This window comes from Podarcis liolepis (genome assembly GCF_965112155.1).
Source record: "Podarcis liolepis genome assembly, chromosome: 6".
In the NCBI taxonomy this organism is placed as follows: Eukaryota; Metazoa; Chordata; class Lepidosauria; order Squamata; family Lacertidae; genus Podarcis; species Podarcis liolepis.
Genome location: NC_139559.1, coordinates 31,936,612 through 31,958,330, shown reverse-complemented (window position 1 = coordinate 31,958,330; position 21,719 = coordinate 31,936,612). Strand labels below are relative to the sequence as shown.

The following is a 21,719-nucleotide window of genomic DNA, read 5'->3' as shown; positions in this document are numbered from 1 at the left end:
CTCCTTTGTGGAGAATGAATGCTTCATCTTGAGGTGTTTAGAAAAATTGTGTCCCGCTTTTGGGACAGTCCAGGTGGACCTCTTCACCTCCTTAGTCAATCGCTCTGTCCTCACCATGGCCTCCAGGAATGCTTTATGCCTTCCCCCCATTCCTACTCTCCCAAGACTTGAAGAAGGTGAGAGAAGAGAGGGTTCAGTTCACTTTGTGGTCCCATACTGGCCTTAAAGGCCATGGTTTTCCGAGATGGGGACGGCATTCCCATGGACTCTTCTTTTGCATGACAACCTCTTGACTTAGGGAGAGCTTCATTATCCAGTTCCAGTGCGGCAGAACCTGCATGTTTGAAGACTGAGTGGAGGTATCTCAATCAAGTTGGGCCCTTCTCCCAGCAGCTGATACCATGTTGACCTCCAGCATCCTTCTTCCTTGGATATATCAAAGCACTTGGAAAGTGCTATCTAAATGGTGTAATAAGAAAGGGCTCTTGCACACACACAAAAGGTTGGAATCTCAGAATTGTTATTACCTCAAGCAAGTTTGAGCACGGGCTTCAAACCTAATACCTTAAAGCTCCAGTCCACCAGTCCTTTCAGGTGTGCTGTCAGAGAATCTGAGCAAGACTCAAGGCTCTCATCCATATGTCAAACATTTCCTTTGTGGTGCTTTGCTCAAATGTTCTCCCACTCACCATAGATTCCACCCATCTATGGGAATCTACATGGTGCTCCTAGCTCTCCAAAGATCTAGCTTCATGAAAGGACTAGAGCTCTAGAACATTCAGAATTTTAAAACAGCAAATTCTGCTTGCTACAGGTAGGTAGAGCTCAAGTCCCACCAGATGTAGTTTTTACATGCTAATTTTTACACCGAGAAGAACTCACATTTGGGTAGTGTACATGGTTGCTTAAAAGCATAGCAGATTCTTCCTCCATACTGCTGCTTGCGTCACAGGATAATGAGTGCTTCTTAACCTGAAGAGACAGTAATCACCTTTATTTTCACTATCTTTGTTCATTATGCATAATAGATTGGAGAATATTAAATTATTACTTGAAAATAATAACTAAACTGTATAATAAATCCACACTCTGAACAGGCTCAGACCCGTGTAAAACTGAATTTTCTGGACCAGATTGCAAAGTTTTGGGAACTTCAGGGATGCACACTGAAAATTCCACATGTAGAAAGAAAGATCTTGGATTTATTCCAGCTTAATAGGGTAAGTTTCACATGCTTTTAGGCTGAAGTCAAGCTAATTTTTAGTAGTAAGCAAGTAAAAATAAACTTGTTTGGTCCTGAAGGCCCTTGAGTTGATAAATATTTTAGAATGTAGCATCTAGATAAACGGGAATTAAGTAGTTGTATTAATTACTTAAAACTTTGTTTTTGTCTGACACACTAAGTAATTGTGTTAAGGTAATAACTTCCTCTGGATCTGACATTTATTTATAAGATAGCACCTGCTCACTGGAGTTAAGCAGTTTCATTTTCTGAGTTATATTTATGTCGGAAATGACCCTGTAAATTTGTAAATCTTGATGTGCAATCCTTTTCATTTGCAGCTAGTTGCAGAAGAAGGTGGATTTGACTTGGTGTGTAAGGACAGAAAATGGACTAAAATAGCTACTAAGATGGGGTTTGCTCCTGGAAAAGCTGTGGGCTCACATATTCGTGCTCATTACGAGCGCATTCTTTACCCTTACAATTTATTTCAGACTGGAGCTAGTCTGCTGGTGAGTATTGACTACTTTTCCTAGATTGTGTACTTCTTTACAAATTGACTGTTTTTCCATTGTGGGAAAGAGTTCTCCAGTGTTTCAACATTGCTTTTAATTTTCTTTCTTGGTGAATGCATTTAGAGTTCTAAAAAAGACTTACTACAGCAGAGTCATGGAAATTTTAATTTTTTTTTAAGTTTCACTGAGCACAAAGACATAGTGGTATATTAGCTGCTGTTTTTAGGGTTTTTATCTTCTTGCTTGATCAAGAAGTTGATACTTACAATGGCTATTCTTGCCTAGTAGAAAGGAAGTGGTTTGGACTGCTTTGCTCCTTCCTCACAGTTAGAAACAAGGTAGTTAGCTTTTGGACCACATCTAAAGCTGTACTTTGCTTTGAGGGCTCTATGCAGCACTTTTTTACAGTACACATTTTCGGTGTGCTAATCTTCTTAGCTTACATTTGTGCAGTTCTAGCCTGCTTGGGTTCCTTCCCCACCTTCCATTGAATGGGAGTAAGCTTCTTACTTTATTGGACCCCAAAGTGGTTAAAGTTTATCTGAGATAGTTGTGCAGTTGGTATATAGAAAGCTGGTATGTCTGAAAAGACATGACACTGCTTTACTGAAAGAGAAGAAATGTATGTAGAAAGGATAGGCTTCATCTGATCAAAGACCAGTTTAGACCATCTATAGCAGCCTTTCCCAACCTGTGGGTCCCCAGATGTTGTTGAACTACAACTCCCACCACCCCTAGCTAGCAAGCCCAGAGCTCAGGGATGATGGGAGTTGTAGTCCAACAATATCTGGGGACCCACAGGTTGAGAACCGCCAATCTATAGAAACATAGGAAGCTGTCCTATACTTAAGTCATTGGGCCACTTAACTACAGCAGCTGGCAGCAGCTCTCCAGGGGTTCTGACAGGACAATCCCAGCCCCATGTGGAGATTCTGGGGTTTGAACCTGGGACTTTCTGCTTGCAAAGCAGATGCTATATTTCACTGAGCTGCAGTTCTTTTATGGCAAAGAACTCATTACACATGCACTGGGTACATCCAGACTAGACTACTGTAATTTTCTGTATGTAGAGTTGTTTCTGAAGACAGTCTGGAAACAGATGTCCGGATGCTTGTGAGGATTAGGCAGTTTGATTATATAATACTAATTTTGTATTGGTTGCGTTGGTTTACCTTTTTGTTTCTGGACTAAATGCTGGTACTGATTTCTAAAGTCCTATCTCAGCCCCATTATTCAGGCAGCCAGGTCGCAGGGACATGGCCTGTATAGTGATGTCCCTACCCTTGTAGAATTTCTTTTCCCTAGAACTCTTTAATTGGGTCCTAAATATTTATTCTGTCTAGATTTTGATTTTTTGTTCCCTTCCCATCAACTTTATCAAATGCTATTTTTGTTATGCTGTATGTCAGTTCTGTTCTAAAATTGTTTATTGCAAGCCCTAAAACGCAGGGTAGAAATTTATCCGATAAATAAGTGAACAGAATGGGAAGAACTTCATGATCCAGGCTGATTTCCCAGACACCTCTCTCTCTCTCTCTCTCTCTCTCTCTTGTCAAATGAAAAACATAAAGGGTTCCCCCCTTACCCACAAATACAGGAGTTTTAAAGATTTACAGATCACTTCTGGCAATTTCTAAATAATTGAAGTATTTTGAGCAAAAAGAGAGATCCAAATTATATGTGTAACACTAGCTTTAAAACTAGTTTGGTCTGCTAAAAGGCATTTTTATTTTGGAATTTGAGAGAAGTTGTATCCCTCTCTGTACAGACTCCTCTATACCCTTCCTTCCTTTCTTTTACACTGATCTTGTTTTCTTTCTCCTTAAAAAAAAGAAAAAAAAAGTTGAAATTATTTGGTTTGATATAAATTCAGAAGGTGGATAGGCTTTTAAACTGAAGTCTGAAGTTGCAAAGAAAGCTGCACATTTTAGTGCAAGGTTTCTTTATCACAATTAAAAGGCTGTGCTTGCATTACCTCCCATCTTGAGCATAGCATACTTTGAATTAGTCTTTGTTTATTCTTCATAGTAGTTGTGCTGTTTGATAGCACATTAGAGGTCATTCTAAATATCCATAGTATTGTTTTTTTAGAATTTGTATTTTAAGATATTTACTAACCTATCTGTAGGTCTGTGTGGCACTGTGGTGCTTATTCACTAAGTTAGCCTACACAGTAAAGGCTATGGATGTATGGTAGTAATCAAAATAGCCGTCAAACTCTAGCTGTGTCTGTAATAACAGGGATCTCCTCATATTCAAGGATCATGCAGAAAGCTGTTGTTACTAATTTTATCCCATTCAGCAATATGACAGGCCCTTTAAACTTAATGGTCTTTGTGTCATAAGCTTACTTACAGTGGCTGTGTTTGCACAACATGCATAGAACCACCTCATTCTGGGGGGGGGGGGGACTGTAATAGGCCAACTGAAACATAGCTGCTGATGAGCTAAAAGGGTTTAATTAACTCATAGAAAGTAGATTCCTTTCTTTCTACTAAATAACCATAATGGTATCTTGTGGGTTGTAAAAATAAAACTCATATTTTCTCAAGTATATGTATATGTTTTTTTTTTTCAAAGTTCTGAATGTTTTGGTTATTAATTTGTAAAAATGCTAATGATGCAAGGACAAAACCTTTGAAGTAAAAATACTAGATTTTTGTATCAGAAAAGCAATTTTAGTGTTTCTGTCATTATCTTTGTTAATACATTCCTATTGTTTGTCCAGTAGAAGCCAGTAAATCATGGCAGTCTGTGTTTTGTTCTAAAGGCTATATAGTCATGGTACCATCTTATGAAGATCTGCTGCTTTGGCCTTGTGTAATCAGGTTTTTATAGTTATTGTAATAGGAACTTATAGAAGAGGATCTTTTTGTTCCATCTTAAAACAGGGCTGTCTTAATGCCCATGTACTTACTGAAAATCTAGTCCTGGTATAGGTGTCTTTATATTCCTGAAATGAAAACTTGCAGCTTTTCAGAAAAGGACCACTTAGAAGGAAATGACTTTCAAATAGCTACTTGTGACCCCACTTCACAGGGTCACAATTCTTTGAATTGTAACTCTCCAAGCTCTCTCTTGCAATAGGCGCCAGACATTTGTTCCAAACTGATGTGTTTAGTGGATGATGCAGTTCTGGAAAAGGTATGTTCAACATTTTTTTAAATGATGATCCTTTCCCGTTTCTCTTCTAAGCTGTTTTAGGTGCTTCCTCTATATCCACCTGTGCAAAATAGTTCTATATTCTGTGAAGTGCATCAAGGAATTGTGTGAATCTGTGTTTTGGGCACAGGATTTCAATTATATGCTTTTCAATAATGTTTCTATAAAAGCATGTTACATTAACTTGGTTTATCCTTGATCCATTGACTCAGGCCTATTCACTGTATTTTAATTTAGTGTGGAGTGTTCATTGCCTAACAGACAGTATTTCCTGTATTCTGTGATTGTGTGTTAGTGTATAATATAGAGAGGGAGAACTGGAGGCAAATGCTGTATAAAAAATTAGTTGCCTCTTATTAATATCTTGCATTCATTTTTAAGCAGCTATATATTTGTGATATTATGGAGTATTGTGGTATTTGTTGTTGTATATACCTTTGCAATTATTTACTTAAGATTTTGTTTTTTCATATGTAAAGCTTCTACCCTTCAAGCAAGTGCTGTTGTTGTATGCAAAATGATTCTTTAGCAGCTATGATTATTCTTCTCCCCTGTCTATTACTTGTATCTTCATAGCTTTTTGTTTGAAGTCTAAATGTTCCTCAGGAGAACAATTAGCACTGTGATGAAAATTGACAACCTTCTATGGAATTTTGTTTTATTGGTGCTTCTGTAACTTTTGGATTCTTGAAAGCTGCGTGGAAAAAAAGTTAAACGCCATTTTGTGCATGTAGAGGTTTATATAAGTAGCTTGGTGAATGATTAAAATTCTGGTTATTTAAAAGGCATGGTGTACATGGTCAGGCACAGAGAGAACTTTCAGATGCATCCAGGCCATTTTGGCCTTTTCCTTGTCTGGGCATCCCTGTTCTACCACCATGTGGTGTTTACCTATGTGCCACATATTGATCAGGCAACACTTCAGTTCAATTGTAGATTTGTAAGTTCAGTTGTAGATTTGCTAGGAAACATATTTCAATGCACAGCTGGCAGAAGAGGAATGATCAAAAGGTTGAGAACTGTTTCTCACTGTGTCTGTTAAATCTACAAAGAATTCAGGTTTAGCTTTTTATGACAATAGCACCTTGGTGTCAAAACAGATGTGCAATTCTCCCCCCCCCTTTTTTTTTAATACTGGGTAAAGCAACACTCTCTGTTTAATATCCCCCTGCTGCAAATCTGCTGCTAATCCTGCTGGGGGAAGGTACAGGTACATGTACATTGACTTAATCTTTCCCTCCATCAGAATAGCAGTCAAGATTTATTTATTTTTTAAAAAAAGTGGGCATGGAGAAAAAGTGTATTTTCTACATCAAGCAGTGTATAACTTTAGTGAAATAAATACATAAATATAAATATTGCTCTCTTTTTTCCCTAACAGTAAAACATTTATGCTTGGTAACTACTTGTGTTCTTTGCTTCTTCAGCAAAACATTTAATGATTTGTGCCTACCTGAGAGCCAGTGGTTGGAGGGCTGCAGTCAGAATGTTGTACCAGGACTGACCCAATTTCAGATTCCTTTCTCTTTCATGACATTCCTTGGGAGACCTTGGGCCAGTCACCACTCTATTCTTAACCTTATCTCACAGCATTGTTGTGACAATAAAATGTGCATGGTAGGGAATAAATGTACACTATCCTTCTCTCTAGGAATGAAGGGTGAAAAAAACAAGTAATACTTCAGTATATTCATAGCAGATTAGGTATTTTCTTCCCGCTGCCCAGAAAACTCAAGTGTTATTATCAATAGCAATCCACAGAAATGGTGAAATTGTCAAGAATTCTATTGCAGGTCCCATGCAGAGTAACTTGGATGTAAATGATCGCAATCTACTTCTCTTCTGTCCACTGTCATTAGTCGCCACCACTGCAAAACTGCCAGATTGTTGGATCCAGATTTACTTATGCAGTTACTGTTGGAATGCCGTATAGAACACAAAAGTTGTAACAGATTTATTTTCAAATAAATTTGCCATTATTAAACCATTTTAGAAAGTATAGATCGGTCATTCCAGTCCATCTGTAGTGAATATAATCATGTATGGTTTTTTATTTTAGCTACTAAAAATACTTTGCATTGGTGTGTTTTTTTTAAAAAAATGTGAAATATTTGTTAGAAAACATAGAAAGGAAAAAAATCACTTTTGCTTGTTTTTTTAGTGTCTTCAGAAGCCAGATATTACCAGTGGCACAAAGGACAAGGAATATAAACCACATGATATTCCTCAAAGACAGTCTGTTCAGCTGTCTGAAACTTGTCCACCTGCTCGTCGAGCAAAACGCATGAGAGCAGAGGTAGGATTGACTTTTCATGTATTGATTTCTAAAATGACCTTAATTCAAAGCCACAGAAGTACTTTATAAGTAGTTATTTTCGTTGCCAGAAATTAAACAGCAGTTCCAATATTTCCACATCATTGTTGCCTATGGTTCTGAGGAGCACATACAGTTTTATTTATGGACTGGTGCAGACATACTCTTTAAGCGATTATGAGTGGGTTATAGGATCACACTGCCTTTCCTTGTGGGAACAAATCTTTCAGCCTTAACCACAGTGAAGTCTTGTGTTGGCACTAACAGCAGCTGGATAACCAGGGTTCCCATTTAACAAGGATTTGAAACTAGGGTCTAGATTTCACTAGCATTTCCTCATATTGTCTGAACCTGTTGACATCTTAAGTAATGCAGTTTATATTCATGCAACATTTCTTATACACATTGGGGTTTAGAATCTCCTGTAGTCATCTATACAACAGCTCTGTAGAATATATGTCATAATTTCCGCTTTTGAGTAAACTGAGGCTGAGAAATGCTGACTATCCAGAAATCATGAGTCACGCCCAATTTTGGTTGCCCTTGAAAACCGAAGGCCTTAAGCAACATAACATTCTTTTGAATTCCTACTAGAATCTAGTTTAGGAAAAATTTCCATTTGGGTGTCTTAGACTAAGTGTAGCATCCCTGAAGCTTTACAGTTCTCTGGAGAACCACCAAGGTGACTTATCAATTGTCTGAATTGGTGTGGGGGTTTTTTGTAATTTTAATCATATACTAGCACATCTGTTTTAAAGCAGCTGAATCTAAACTTCCTGAATAGTCTAGGATGCAGCTTTAGCCTGGATTGGGTGAATTGCCTTGACTTTGACTTAGGCATCCACCTACAGCTGTGCAGGAGCAATATCAGCACATGAAACTCCTACCTACTTTTAGTAGGGAACAAAATGTCTATGAATGGGACTTCATTCTTCTAGTTTATCAGTAAAATATTAATTGTAGGTGTTGGATACTTCAGGCAAACATTCCTCAGCATTGTCGTTACTGTGCTTCCATAAGAGAAAATCAAATGCCAGCAGTTGAGGAAGGAGTCAGAAGCACTCCTTCCTTTTCACCTTTGTATAATCTTACTATTGTCATCAATAAGTTATGGGGCAGACTATACATTTGAACACATCCAAATAACTATTCCAGGAGCGGTCTACTGTTGCATATTATAAGCTCATGTAATTCTGTACTGAACAAAAAGGAAGAATAAATAAAGATTAAGCTTAATTCCCCTCCCCTCTAGGCTACTAATATTAAAACTGATTTGGAGGAAGCTACAGAAACCAAAACTCACAATTTGAGACGTAGAATGGGAACCACGCCTCCAAAGCTTGAGCCTGAAAGTGGTAAGTGTACCAATGGGGTGGGGTGGGGGGAATAAAATAGTAGGCATTTGCTTTTTAACATCCAAGTTATAGCTTGACCAGTATTCATTTGGATATAGTATTTGCCAAAATTGTGGTGGCTTTGAAGCAAAATCTTTTATTTTAAAATAAAGCTTTGAAATTTATGAACTTGCTGACCTTTAACAAGAGAAAATACATTGCTGAGACTGTTGGTTTTTTAAAATGTAACTTCTGTAAAAAAAAATTAACAAATTGTAAGTAGGTGGTAGGCACCATCTTAGAAGAACCTATTCTCTTTCTCTTTGTTTTTACCTGACTTGCAGATTTAATAAATTAATAAATATTCACACAATTTAATCACTTAAGGATTCTTTAAGTGGGTGACCGCCCCATTTAAACTCTTTTAAAAGCATTTCTATTTTGTCTCAAACACTTCTGAGTAATATTTTCTAAATGTATTTTGCTGAATCAGATAAAGAGTCTCAAGGCCTTGTGAAACGGGAAACGGTTGAAAAAAAGCAACCCATCTGGGAAACAGAAAGAGAAAAACCAAAGGGACGTTCTAAGAAAAGCTTTAATGCAGTGAGTACTCTTCTCCCCCGCCCCCTTTAATGCTGATTGTAGAAAATTATGGGCTTGTAGTTTGAACTTAGTAGTCAGTAGAAAAAGAATTTCTTGGTATGTGGTATTGTGAAATACAGTGATGCAATACTTTTGATTCTTGGTTAATATAGAAAAAATATGATGTGTTAACTGTAACATGTTTTTGCAAAAAGTTGATCCAAATGAGGTTCTACAATTACCTCATTCATTTAGAATGAGATCTCAATTTTGGCATTCAGCTGTCCAGTAGACATATGGCAAATTCCATCTGATATCTGTGTCATGTGCTCCATCTTGCTATGCAATGGGAAAGCTGCTTTTTCTGAAAAGCTGAGATGCAGGAAGCTTTGTAACTGTTACTGGATCCTTTTTCTCTTCTAGGAGACAGACTGACTGCATATTTCTTTATAGCAGCCACAGCTGAGATGATAAAATGAGGTGGCTCATGCATCCCATTATGCTCCTTGATGGAAGGGTGGGATAACTATTAGAAAATAAGGGTGATTTTGATGGTAGCATACCAGGTTTTCTTTACTCTTTTTTCCCTATCCATCTATTCATAGATAACGCACTCCAAACAATTGGGACATTAATGGTGCAATCCAAACCTGGCCTGGCAGCAGTAGGGTTTAATGAAGAGGCAGGATGCTTCTGCATCCCTGCCACTCAAGCTGCCCAGGACTGAAGGTTGCACCAGTCCGGAGTTGGCACAGCTATCAGGCTTGGGCCCAGTGCCATCAAGTCACAGCAGTGAAGTCCTGGGGCAACACACCTGCTCCCCCAGAATGCCCTGTTTTGGAGCTTTCTGTGGAGTGCTGCTAGTAGGTTATACTTCTTCTCAAACATACAGTTCATGAATCTTCTCACCACTTCAAAGGGTGTTTGGATCACAGTGCTTCTAGCTTGAGATGTTTGTAAGAATAAAGAAATGAAATGTGTTTCTGCATACACATGACATGCCTACATCATATCTATCTGTCAAGTGTTTTCTTACCAAGAACCATGCATAGAAGTAAGCAAGGTAATGATGGGACCAATCCCCCATCCCTCACTTTGGCAATTTTTTTTTACAGGTGGATTTGTATGTTTGTCTCTTGTGCGGCAGTGGTAATGATGAGGATCGTCTGCTCCTATGTGATGGCTGTGATGACAGTTACCATACCTTTTGCTTAATACCACCTCTTCATGATGTTCCCAAGGGGGACTGGAGATGCCCCCAATGCCTAGCTCAGGTAATAATAAAATATGGGTGAAATATTTCCCCCCCTAGGTCTCACAAATATAAAGGGTCAGCACCCAAGTAGACTAAAATACATTAAGCAAAAATCTGTTTTTCTTTAACTTCTCCTCTACCTTGGAGGTTACTGAGTGGTATCCAAGTAATATGTCCCATCAACACAAGGGTTTCCAGAGGTACTTTATCTGCACAAGTGCCTTGCGCCTTCCCCAGATCTGCTGTACAGGGTGTATGGAGGTGTGGGGGCAGGAGTTCTGTTGCACAAGTAGTAATCCAAGTAGTAATCCTTCTTCTGATGGGACTGCAACTTAAGGCTACTCTGGAGACAATCCACTGTTGTACACCTTCATCCTACCCAACCCCATGGTGCAATTACTCATTCAGTATAAGAGTTTGTTTAGATTCAGCATACTCCTAGAGCCCCAGACCCTTCTTACCATTCAACAAAGGGTTCTGGTGGCTCCATTGTTCCTCCTGGAGACAATTTAAGATTCTTCTCATCATAGGGCACCCGTACATATCTAATATAGTGTGTGTCTGCCTGGGTCTTGTTACAAAACCCCTTCCAATACTGTCCTGTATTTATGGAGTTAATTTCACTCCTCTTATCAGTAGCTTTCCCACTTACCTTTTAGGCAGTTCCCTCTCTAAGGTTAATTTATGGGTCTGGGATGTTAAAAGTGGCCTTCTACTCTACTAATTAACTTTTAAAGTCAGTTGCTCTGTGTCCCGGTCCAGCCTCATTCTCTCCACACACACCCCGGCCACACTCTTTTATGTTGTCAGAAGGGTACAGAACATGTGCATGCTTGACATCTTCTCTTACTCAGGTGATTTGTTTTACCACTATGGTAAATGTACACTGCTGCACTCCATCCAGCTATGGTTAGTTTTTAATACATGCCTCACAGGGACCTTTGGTTTAGATAATTAGATGTGAGTGATTGAACCCTGTGACCCAGGATTGATGGGAAGCTCCCACTGTCAGCCCTCTGTCCCCCAAACTGCCAATGAGCATTCTCCCCAATGGTTTGTACTCATTTTGAGAAAAAGGTGGTGGGGCTTTTGAAGAGCACCATCTACATTTCTCTACTCCTTGTTTATCCTTGCATTGTAACCTGCAATTCCTTTTGTCAACCTGTAAAAATGGATCCATGCTAGTCCATCTTGGATGAAGTCCATTTTGTTGTTTGTTTAAAAAAAATACTTGCTTTATGTATGGTATGTTTTCTCTTTGTTAATTCAGTGCTGTATTTTAATTACACAGGAGTGTAATAAACCACAAGAAGCATTTGGTTTTGAACAGGCAGCAAGAGACTACACACTTCGCACATTTGGAGAAATGGCAGATGCCTTCAAGTCAGATTATTTCAATATGCCAGTGCATGTATGTTCACACTTCTAATGAGTCTGTTAACTTGGGTTTCATTATTGGGTTTATTAAAATTTGCATTTGGGGAAAACTCTTGTGTTGGTATCTAGAAAACAAAAATGGAGAATTTAGTTTTGAATTTGGAATGGGAAACTAAACGCTGGCAGTAGGGTTTCTATCTCATCCATATAAAGTGGGTGGCAATGTGACTTTTTATAAGACAGAATGGCAGCTTTTCCCATTTGGTTTTTTACGTGATAAAGTTGAAGATTCAGAATTGACACTCTGGGCAGAACCAGTGTGGGGAAGGAGTTAAGGTGTTGAAAGATTCTTGCCTCCCTCTCCCACTGCTATTCTGGCATTTTAAAGGAGTTCAGTGTAACTTACATTTTAATGAACAGGTGGCTACTTTAACAACTTGATGGCCCCAGAAAGGATTTATATCCTGCTTGGTACTTATTTATTTGCCATGACACTTCCATACCGCCCATCAGCTAAGTCCTTTGGTATTAGTTACTACCTGACAAACTTGTCTTGTCACCTTTTCTAATGTTTCCTCTGGCATTTATTCTGATTTAATGCATTTGTTAAAAGGGTTTAACACTGAGTTGTGGAGTACAATATCTTCTAACAGTACCAGTGTAAATAATAATTTTTTTTACTGACTCCCTAAAACTGCATGTGTTTGTAGTAACAGAAAGCAAGTACTGACCCCTGCAAAATGTTGCATGCAAGTATCACTGGTCATTTCATGTATAATTCTTACTGATGCCCATTAGAGACTGTTAAATCTATGACCCTAGGAATAGGATTTCCCCAACCTAAAATATTTTAACTATTAACCTGAGATACCTTAATCATCCACTGGTCCATCTCATCTTTCTCATTGACATGTCTCTATTCATGCAAGGACCCCCAAGTTTCTTTCTATGTGGCACTTCAACTGGTCCAGGGAAAGTATGAAAGTGGTATTTTCCTTCGTTTTCATGGTTTTCACCACTAAGGTGCACTTCTAGTTCCTTTCCAGCTCTCTTTGTCTGTCTGGTTTCATTGTGGCCTCTCCTACTTGTATTTGCAGCATACCTGCTACATTCCCCCTGTTTTTTGATAGGGGATGGCATTCTGTGTTAGGGATAGTAACACTTAACCCTCACCACCTCACAATTCCGTTTCAGCCCTTTATATTTATAACATGCTGCTGTTTTATTTTTTGTTAGTGAGTAACTTTTACCTGCCTCTTGTTCAGATGGTTCCTACAGAATTGGTTGAGAAAGAGTTTTGGCGTCTTGTTAGCACAATTGAAGAGGATGTTACAGTGGAATATGGTGCTGATATTGCTTCAAAGGAGTTTGGCAGTGGGTTTCCTGTGAGAGGTGGGAAAATCAAATTAAAACCAGAAGAAGAGGTAAGATTTGATTATTAACTTATATTTGGCATGTAGGCTGTTTAGAAACATATATAAAATTTCATGGATTCAAAGTAAGAAATGAGCAACTCGGACTGGCCTCAGCCTTTTGGCGGTTTCTCTGCTTGTGAATTAGGTGGTTGTTATGGTATTTTTCAGTTCCAAAATGGCCATCTTGCTGATTCTCCAAGAGGAGGGAGGAAAGCACTTTGCTATCACTTTAGACGTGAATGAGATTCTGGAACAACAATATACTCCCCCAGATCAAGCACTTCCTTTCCAATGTGGTAAAATAAGCCAAAAATATCCCAGATGGGAATAATTTGAAGCCAATTACTTAGCTGCTCAGAGTTTCTACACTTATTTCAACCATGGAAGCTTTTAAACTAGCTATTTAGTCCAAAATCACAATCTTTTTTCACATACTTTTTTTTAAACAAATCATCCAGATGACTTGGCCATCAAATGATTGTTGTTTTGGCTTTGTCTTGTTTGTCTCTCATTCCTTTTTGGAGCACATAAATTCCAACTATTGCAAGGGGAGGGAATCAGAAGACCATTGTAGCCCTGGCTGGTGTACATCACTTTTGTCCTACAGTCCCATACCTCCCTTCATTACATTTCTAGCCCAGGTTTCCCACCCACCCTTCCTTGTTGCACTGGAATAGAATTACTGTCATAATTCCACCCGACCCCCTGCCCTTAGACTCCAATTTGAAGGAAGAGGACTTTGTGTGGCATAAAGCTGGGGAGGTTTGCAAAACAGTGAAATACCTTTTGCAAATGATTCAAAGACACTATGAAATCCCCCTCCTTTCTCTGATTCATATGGCACTGGAGTTAGTGGAACACCCTCCCATCAGATGTCAAGGAAATAAACAACTATCTGACTTTTAGAACACATCTGAAGGCAGCCCTGTTTATAGAAGTTTTTAATGTTTAATGTTTTATCGTGTTTTTAATATTCTGTTGGGAGCCACCCAGAGTGACTGGGGAAACCCAGTCAGATGGGCAGGGTATAAATAATAATATTGTTTGTTTGTTTCTTGAAATCAGTGCGAGGTCCTGCTGCTTTTCAAGGCTGAGAAGAGAAGATCTCGCTCTCTCTTGCACTGGGCTGTGATGGAAAGCAGCAGGATCTCTTGTTGCTTTCTGATTTCTGCAGCTTCATGTGAGTTAGAAAAGGCAGGGGGAAATCCATGCCATCTGCACTGAGAGATATTTTACTGTTCTGATGTTCAGCACATCAAGGAAATGTGGGAGGAAGGAGTAATCCAGGGAGGGAAAACCTGTGGCTCTCCTGATGTTAATCGGATTCCCATCAGCCTCAGTCAGTATGGCTAGTGGCCTGGGATTATGGGAGTTGGAGTCCAGAGAACCACAAATTCCCTGCTCCTGGATGAACCCTTCTTGCATCCCCTTCTCTTCATAAGTTCTGTAAAATTACAGTTGTGTGTGGACATCCACATGTACCCATCTTCATTTGGCCCTTCAGCATACGGGTGGGCATTCCTGGATGCTAATGGAAATGAAGCAACAGTATTAACTGCAGTATGGAACCATTATTTTTATTTTATTTTACAGCTGAGAATTATACCTCAGCAATGCTAAGACATCCTACTTCCAAGCAGCCCAGGTGATCTGTAATACATGTATTAGGACACAAGTGCAATAAGAACTTAATAGGAATATAAATTTATTTTACTGGAAAAGCTAATGTTAAAGCAATAGCTAGACTTTGGGTGGTAAAGTACCCATGCAATATTCTATGGCATTTTTTAAAGTTATCAAATTTGAAAAAATGTCCTCCTCAAATAGAAAACTGCTTTTTAAATGTGGTTTGTGTTAAACCTGTGGACTCCCCATTTGCTTTGCTTTCAGGAGTATCTTGATAGTGGATGGAATTTGAACAATATGCCTGTGATGGAACAGTCTGTACTTGCTCACATCACTGCAGATATATGTGGAATGAAGTTGCCTTGGCTATATGTAGGGATGTGCTTTTCTTCATTTTGCTGGCATATTGAGGATCACTGGAGCTATTCCATCAACTATCTGCACTGGTGAGTTTATAGGGAATGGAACATATAGATATGTTTGTGCAACCTGATATATATAGGTCACCAGACTAAATTATTTTGTTTCCTTTCCTTTTAATATTAATATCTAGGTATTTGTATCTCTGCATACCTAAATTGTCTCCCCACTTATAGGACATATTTATGATCCTAAAACCTGCAAATGGTTGATTATTGTAGTTTATCTGCTTTTTTATGTTTGCAGGGGGGAGCCTAAAACATGGTATGGAGCCCCAGGATATGCAGCTGAGCAACTGGAAGATGTAATGAAGAAGTTGGCTCCTGAGCTATTTGAATCTCAGCCAGACCTTTTACACCAGCTGGTTACAATTATGAATCCCAATACATTAATGTCCCATGGTGTGCCTGTATGTCATTGAGCTTTTGTTTTCATCCCTACCCCTTCTAGTGCAAAGTTCATAGCTTAAGCAGTTGTTTTGTAGTACCTGACAAACTTCAAGCTTTTTTGCAAACATTAATAGTTGTGATGTTTCATGAGGTATAGCTATAGAAAGAGCAATACTGTCCTTGCTTCTCAATAATTAATTTGAAACTATCAAAACCAATTTTTGTTTGCTGTTCCAAGCTCCTATTGTGCACAAAAAATGAGCACAATTCCACAGTGGAAGATTATTAATTCCTTTGTTACACTTTGCTTGCTTTTTGTGCAAATTAGTCTCCGGGTAGGAATTCTGTGACTGTAAAATGATGTAATGATTTTTCTTCAAGGGCACTATTTTGGAGTAATTCCTATAAAGGAATAAAGGTGGAAAGTTACATCAGAATGCAAAATATAAACGGAAAGAGTTATTATTAGTTTTTCTTCTCCTCTCCCTCTCCTTCTCCCAATACTACAAAGCTTTAAAGGTGACTTGCAGAAGTAAGATATAAACATTCTATGCAACAAAACATCTGTGTGGATAATACTGAGCTAGATGGACCAGTGGTCTGACTTAATGTGAAGATGGAAGCATCCTTATAACAGTGATTATATACCAATTATGAGCTATTGAAATCCCCCTTCCCCTGCTGCAACAGTAAGATAACCATTACAATAGGGAGCTTACAAAACTCTTCAAGTAGCAAGAGAAAACATTTTACAATAAAATGCCGAGGAGTCTTGGCCTGGTGCCAAAAGATGTGGAGTTATGGGTTGTTTACATGCCACTTTTTGGCTCAAAACCCCCCAAAGCAGTGAATGACATAGTAGTACAAAAGAAATATACAAAAGATAAATCAAAACAATATAAAATAGCTAAAGCACCAAACTCTCCTGATCACATTTGAGAGTTGCATTCATGTTTTCGCCACAAAAGCAGCTCCACAGCATTACGCATCCCATTTAATTTGCATCATCTTGTGCAGCACCAGTAGCATGCTGTCACTGGAAAACAGGTTGTAGACTGGGTGAAACAGGTTGTCCAACTTGGTTTTACTCGTAGCAGAGACGTTGATTAGTTACTTGAACGTTCTCTTTGTACTATTACAAAACTTTAATAAACATGTTTAAATAAAAAAGAGCAAACCTGTTGCAATGACTAGCTCTGGGCTAGTCATGTTCATTAATTTCAGTGGCTCTGCGCTGAGTAAAAGCTTAGTTGAATAGCTTCCTTAATATTTAGCCCCTTTATGTTTGCCAACATAATGTGACAGGGAGCATATTAGAGTTAGAGGCTGAGTCACCTGGATAATTGAACCCCTCAGTATCCATGGGTTTCGACAGCTGTCCGACTTTGCGAACAGCAGTGACTTCTTTCTGATGATGATGATGGCTGTCATCATAGATAGCTTGAAAGAAAGGCTTGGACAAACTCACAGGATATTTCTGTCAGCAGCAAATAGATTTGATACGTAAATGTACAGAAGCAGTCCATACTCCTGGATACCAGATGGTGGGGACAAAGAACATTGAGGGTTGTTTCTCCCTTTACACCACATTTATGGGTTTCTTGGATGCAACTGATTAACTATGGTTAGAATCCAAATGGATGCTTGGTCTGATCTAGATGGCTTTTAAAAAGATTCCTAAAAATTCTAAATTTTCAACTTCAGCATTTTCTGGTTTGCTTTGCTTTGCCATAGATTTACCGTACCAACCAGTGTGCTGGTGAATTTGTGATTACGTTTCCAAGAGCCTATCATAGTGGCTTTAATCAAGGTTTCAACTTTGCTGAAGCTGTTAATTTTTGCACTGTTGACTGGGTAAGTTTTCCATTTTATTGCCATCTTGTTGGAAAGCATATTCTGAAATTTGAAGGTGTGGCCATTGTTTCCTTTAACCTTCAAAACACTTCTGTGAGTTGGATCACAGTGTGGATAGTATGAGTTTTATTCTTTTCTTAGAATATGAAATCAGGTTTTAAAAGATCTTGCTGTATTATATGGACACCTTGTCATCATCTTACCTTAAGAAGCAAACTAATGTTATACATTTTGTTTCTGATTCAGAATTTTGTAGAAGGGCTTCATTGTGCATATAGCATTCTTGACTGCTGAGGTCTTCTAATCCACTGAAGTAAAATGGATATATCCCTGCCGATGTATTCCAAATGCTGTGAATGGTTGAAACATTTTAGCTGGAAGTGTGCTGCCAAGTTTCTGGTTATGCTTCAGTTTTGTACATAGCACTGTACAATCTTAATTAGCATTGAATTCCTTTCTGCAGAGATTCGTTTTAAATATTTATTTGTACAGGGTCCTAGAATGGGCTGTGCTTACCTTGTTTATTCTGGATCAAGTGGACTGCATTAATTTAATATTTTGGCCAGTGATGTATTGGCAAGAACCTGTTGCTTCATACAGCTTCACCTCTCCTGAGAACATTAAGAAAATCCGTTTATTGTATTTTTTTCTTCTAGTTGCCATTGGGACGTCAATGTGTGGAGCACTATCGCTTATTAAACCGCTATTGTGTGTTTTCTCATGATGAAATGATATGCAGAATGGCTGCCAAAGCAGAGACTCTTGATGTAGTAGTAGCATCTACTGTTGAGAAAGACATGGCTATTATGATTGAAGATGAAAAGGCTTTACGGGAGGCTGTGTGTAAACTGGTATGTTTTATGAAGTTAAGCGATTAGCAGTGAAATTGTCTCAAAGTGAGCAGCTCAGTGGTAGCCACCTACTTTGCTTGCAGGTCTCTCTGAGCAGGCCATCTCAGAGCCCTGGGCCACTTACAACTTTTGAGGCCCCCTAGCCAGTGGTGGCTTACTTCTGAGATCCACTCCATGGGAATTGCTCTCTGATAAGTATGTACAAGATTGCATCCTGAAACCGCTAGTGTTAAAGGTGCCATACAAGGGCCCCCATGAACTTCCAAGCTATGGGGAATTTTTTTCCCCCTCCCAAGTTATTCACTTCAATACTTAAAGTGGTGTTGCATATTGAGTGGAATGGGACTTGGGAGATAAAGGGTTAAAAACACTGCTCAGATGGATGAGACCTCCTGGCCATAGGAGTACTTTTGGACTGAGTGACTGAGTTGTGCAGAGAGTTGATAGGCCAGTGAACAGGAGCTGGAGAAGGTCCTCCTGGAGAATACACACTTCTCTCAGAGTTTAAATTGGTTGTGGAAGGATATATGGAACTGGAAAAAACGTGCCTTTGCGATTTTTGGGGGTGTTAAAAAGCACTTGGTGTTTTAAGCCCTGGTTGCCCTAACGGCTCCACTGCCCCAGCCATAATAAGTATGAAACTTGACAACAAACAAAAACAAAATAAGGAACCACAACAACAAAAATAGACATATTTTGATTTTTTAAAATTTAGGCTTTTCTACCCTTTTCCTGTGGAAATGCATAAATTACTGAGGTAAAATGGTACTTTCATGTAATATGGCAGTTGATATTAAGCATATGACAGAAATCCATATCAGTTAAACAAAAATGGTGTCTTTTAGCAAATCATCCATTTGTTTAAATTTGCATTTCTAAGCTGGGAGGGTGTGTCGCATTCTGGTCCAATGTACATAAAAACAAGTTGTGAAACTTAACAAATTCCCCCAAAATAACAAGTGTTGAATTAAATTTGAGGCTTCCTTCGAACTTGAGTCCTCGGGGCAAATGGCCCTCTTAGGTCCCTCTCTGTTTGGCCCTGCTTCCAGGTTCAATTTCAGCATCTCTAGGTATGGCAGGGAATGTCCCTTCTCTCAAACATGCCAGCCAGTAATGAGGTAGATGGATCAATGTTCTGACTCTGCATAAGGCAGCTTCCTAAATTTCTATGTCCTGTACTCTCAACTAGCAAGGAGAGAGAATCCTACTTCTATTCCTTGCATGGTAGCTGCCTCATGAATAGTCCGTATTAGAAAAAACAATCGGAATGTTTGGTCGTTAATGCAGGTAACATTATTTTTTTTGAAAAGTTTTATTGTTTGTTTACTAACTTTGGTAAGGTAATTAATGTCTTAGCTGTTTAACTTCACTATTTAAAATGCTTAATTCTAAAAAATGATAATTGTTGATAATTTTAATCTACATGATGGGGTAATTTACTCATAAATGTACAGTTTACATGCAGTGAATCAGTTTATTTTTATGGAAAGTAGCTATGCCTGAATCTCTCAGGATGGTACGTTGCCATTCTTGAAATTTACTTACATCCATGAATTGTTTTGTTTTTACTGTCCTATGAAGTGAATGACTGTTGATTATTACAGGGGGTTACTGATTTAGAGAGAGTGAATTTGGAAATATTGCCCGATGATGAACGACAGTGCATAAAGTGTAAAACCACTTGTTACATGTCTGCAGTCTACTGTTCTTGTAATCCTGACTTATTGGCATGCCTGTATCATGTAGAGGACCTCTGCACATGTCCCGCTTATAAATACAAAATGGGGTAAGATTTTGTTTGCAAAATCTATTCCGAGGAATAGAAATGTTTCTCTTAAAGTATAATTGCATTTCTTTTTCCTGCTTTTGCTGAATATTGTGTGTAATAAAAGATTGCATCTTAGAAGCTTAAACAACAATTTTTGTTTGGTTTATTATCACAGCCTGTAATAGGTTAGATTTTTAAATGAACAGCAACAGATCATAGTTGTATATAGGAGGGAGGGAAGTTACAGAAGCATAGCTTTTTCTGGGGTAGTTCTAGGTGAATTCTTTGCATTTTCAGTTTCATTTGGGGACAGGCAATGTATCTTTTGGATTTGTTCCCCCCTCAGTGTTTAGCTAATAAATACCTTAATATTGTAATACATTATTTTGGAAGTAGTTGTTGGATTGAAAAAATGATATGCTTGGTCTAGCTTATGTGACTTAAATTATGTACACCTTTTCTCTGTAGTTGATTTTATGACTTCCTTCCCAAGTTTTCCCCATCCTTATTGCTCTAAAATACTGTATCTCTGAAAAGCAGGTGCAAACTACCAGGAAGTGTTTCCATGCTGCTGTTTGCCACTGTGTAGGTTATTGGGGGTGGGCGTGTTATATAGACATGGTTGTGTTGCAGACCTGTTGCTGTGGTTATCACACTTCAGGTGTGTGTGTGTGTGTGTGTGTGTGTGTGTGTGTGTGTGTGTGCGCGCGCGCACACACACACACACACACACAGCCCTGCCATTTGATTTACCTGTTATCCCTTCCTTCTAAAGCAGGGGTTGAGGAGAAATTTAAAGAGCAGAGTGATGCGTCATCTCCGGAGGAGGGAAAAACTTAAACACGTAGCAGAGTTCCCCAAAAATAGACCAGAGGCCATTGTACTTCATCCACCAGAGCTTTACTTGCTACTGAAGGCAAATGGGCATAATCTCATTTGCATGGAATAATAATAATTTTATTATTTATACCCCACCCATTTGGCTGGGTTTCCCCAGCCACTCTGGGTGACTTACAGCACATATAAAAACGTAGTAGAATGTCAGACATTAAAAAAATTCCTGCTACAGGGCTGCCTTCAGATGTCTTCTAAAAGTTGTATGGTTCTTTATCTCCTTGACATCTCTTGGGAGGGTGTTCCACAGGGAGGGCAAAGGTGAAAGCAAATCCCTCCCCATCCCATTGTTTTCGGAATCACTTCTCCACAACTGTCTGGACCTTTGGACCACTTCTGTGGTCAGAAGTAACTCTTGATGAGAGAAGAATAGATGGGGGAAACTGTACAGGCAAGCTCAGTTCCCTGTCTTCCTGCACTTTAAAACTTGTCCTACCCCATAGGGAATTGACAGAATGTGTTACCCCCACATCTTTTCTCCTTTCCTTTTCCTCACCCAACAAATAGTAAATAAAAATGTGTCACTATGATGTAACTGCATCACAGGCTCAGTGATCCCCAGTTCACATTATTGAATTCTAGCTGTGGAGGTGGGAAAGTTTTAAAAAACAGTGACATTGCATCATTCATTTTTGTTTCTTAGCTGTTAGAAAGGGGAGAAGTGGGGCTGCTACCTTTGGCAGTGGCTACAGTCTCCCTAACATTTCGGCATACTGTGCAGATTGAAGTAGAATAGTACAT

At 38.8% G+C, this 21,719-nt stretch overlaps 1 protein-coding gene across 2 annotated transcripts in view; it reads left to right on the top strand.

The window, feature by feature from the left end:
* Positions 1-21,719, top strand: part of KDM5B (lysine demethylase 5B) — a 50,917-nt gene that overhangs the window by 12,985 nt on the left and 16,213 nt on the right. Inside the window, exons 3-16 of one of the 2 annotated variants that reach the window (XM_083508454.1) lie at positions 1,098-1,220; positions 1,564-1,734; positions 4,825-4,881; positions 7,061-7,195; positions 8,466-8,568; positions 9,041-9,150; positions 10,245-10,403; positions 11,676-11,795; positions 13,027-13,185; positions 15,067-15,248; positions 15,469-15,631; positions 17,346-17,465; positions 18,122-18,316; positions 19,921-20,102. In XM_083508454.1, coding sequence (XP_083364580.1) covers positions 1,098-1,220; positions 1,564-1,734; positions 4,825-4,881; positions 7,061-7,195; positions 8,466-8,568; positions 9,041-9,150; positions 10,245-10,403; positions 11,676-11,795; positions 13,027-13,185; positions 15,067-15,248; positions 15,469-15,631; positions 17,346-17,465; positions 18,122-18,316; positions 19,921-20,102 — 1,979 coding nt within the window. The remainder of the gene's footprint in view (positions 1-1,097; positions 1,221-1,563; positions 1,735-4,824; positions 4,882-7,060; positions 7,196-8,465; positions 8,569-9,040; positions 9,151-10,244; positions 10,404-11,675; positions 11,796-13,026; positions 13,186-15,066; positions 15,249-15,468; positions 15,632-17,345; positions 17,466-18,121; positions 18,317-19,920; positions 20,103-21,719) is intronic. The other variant, XM_083508455.1, reaches the window with a different exon arrangement.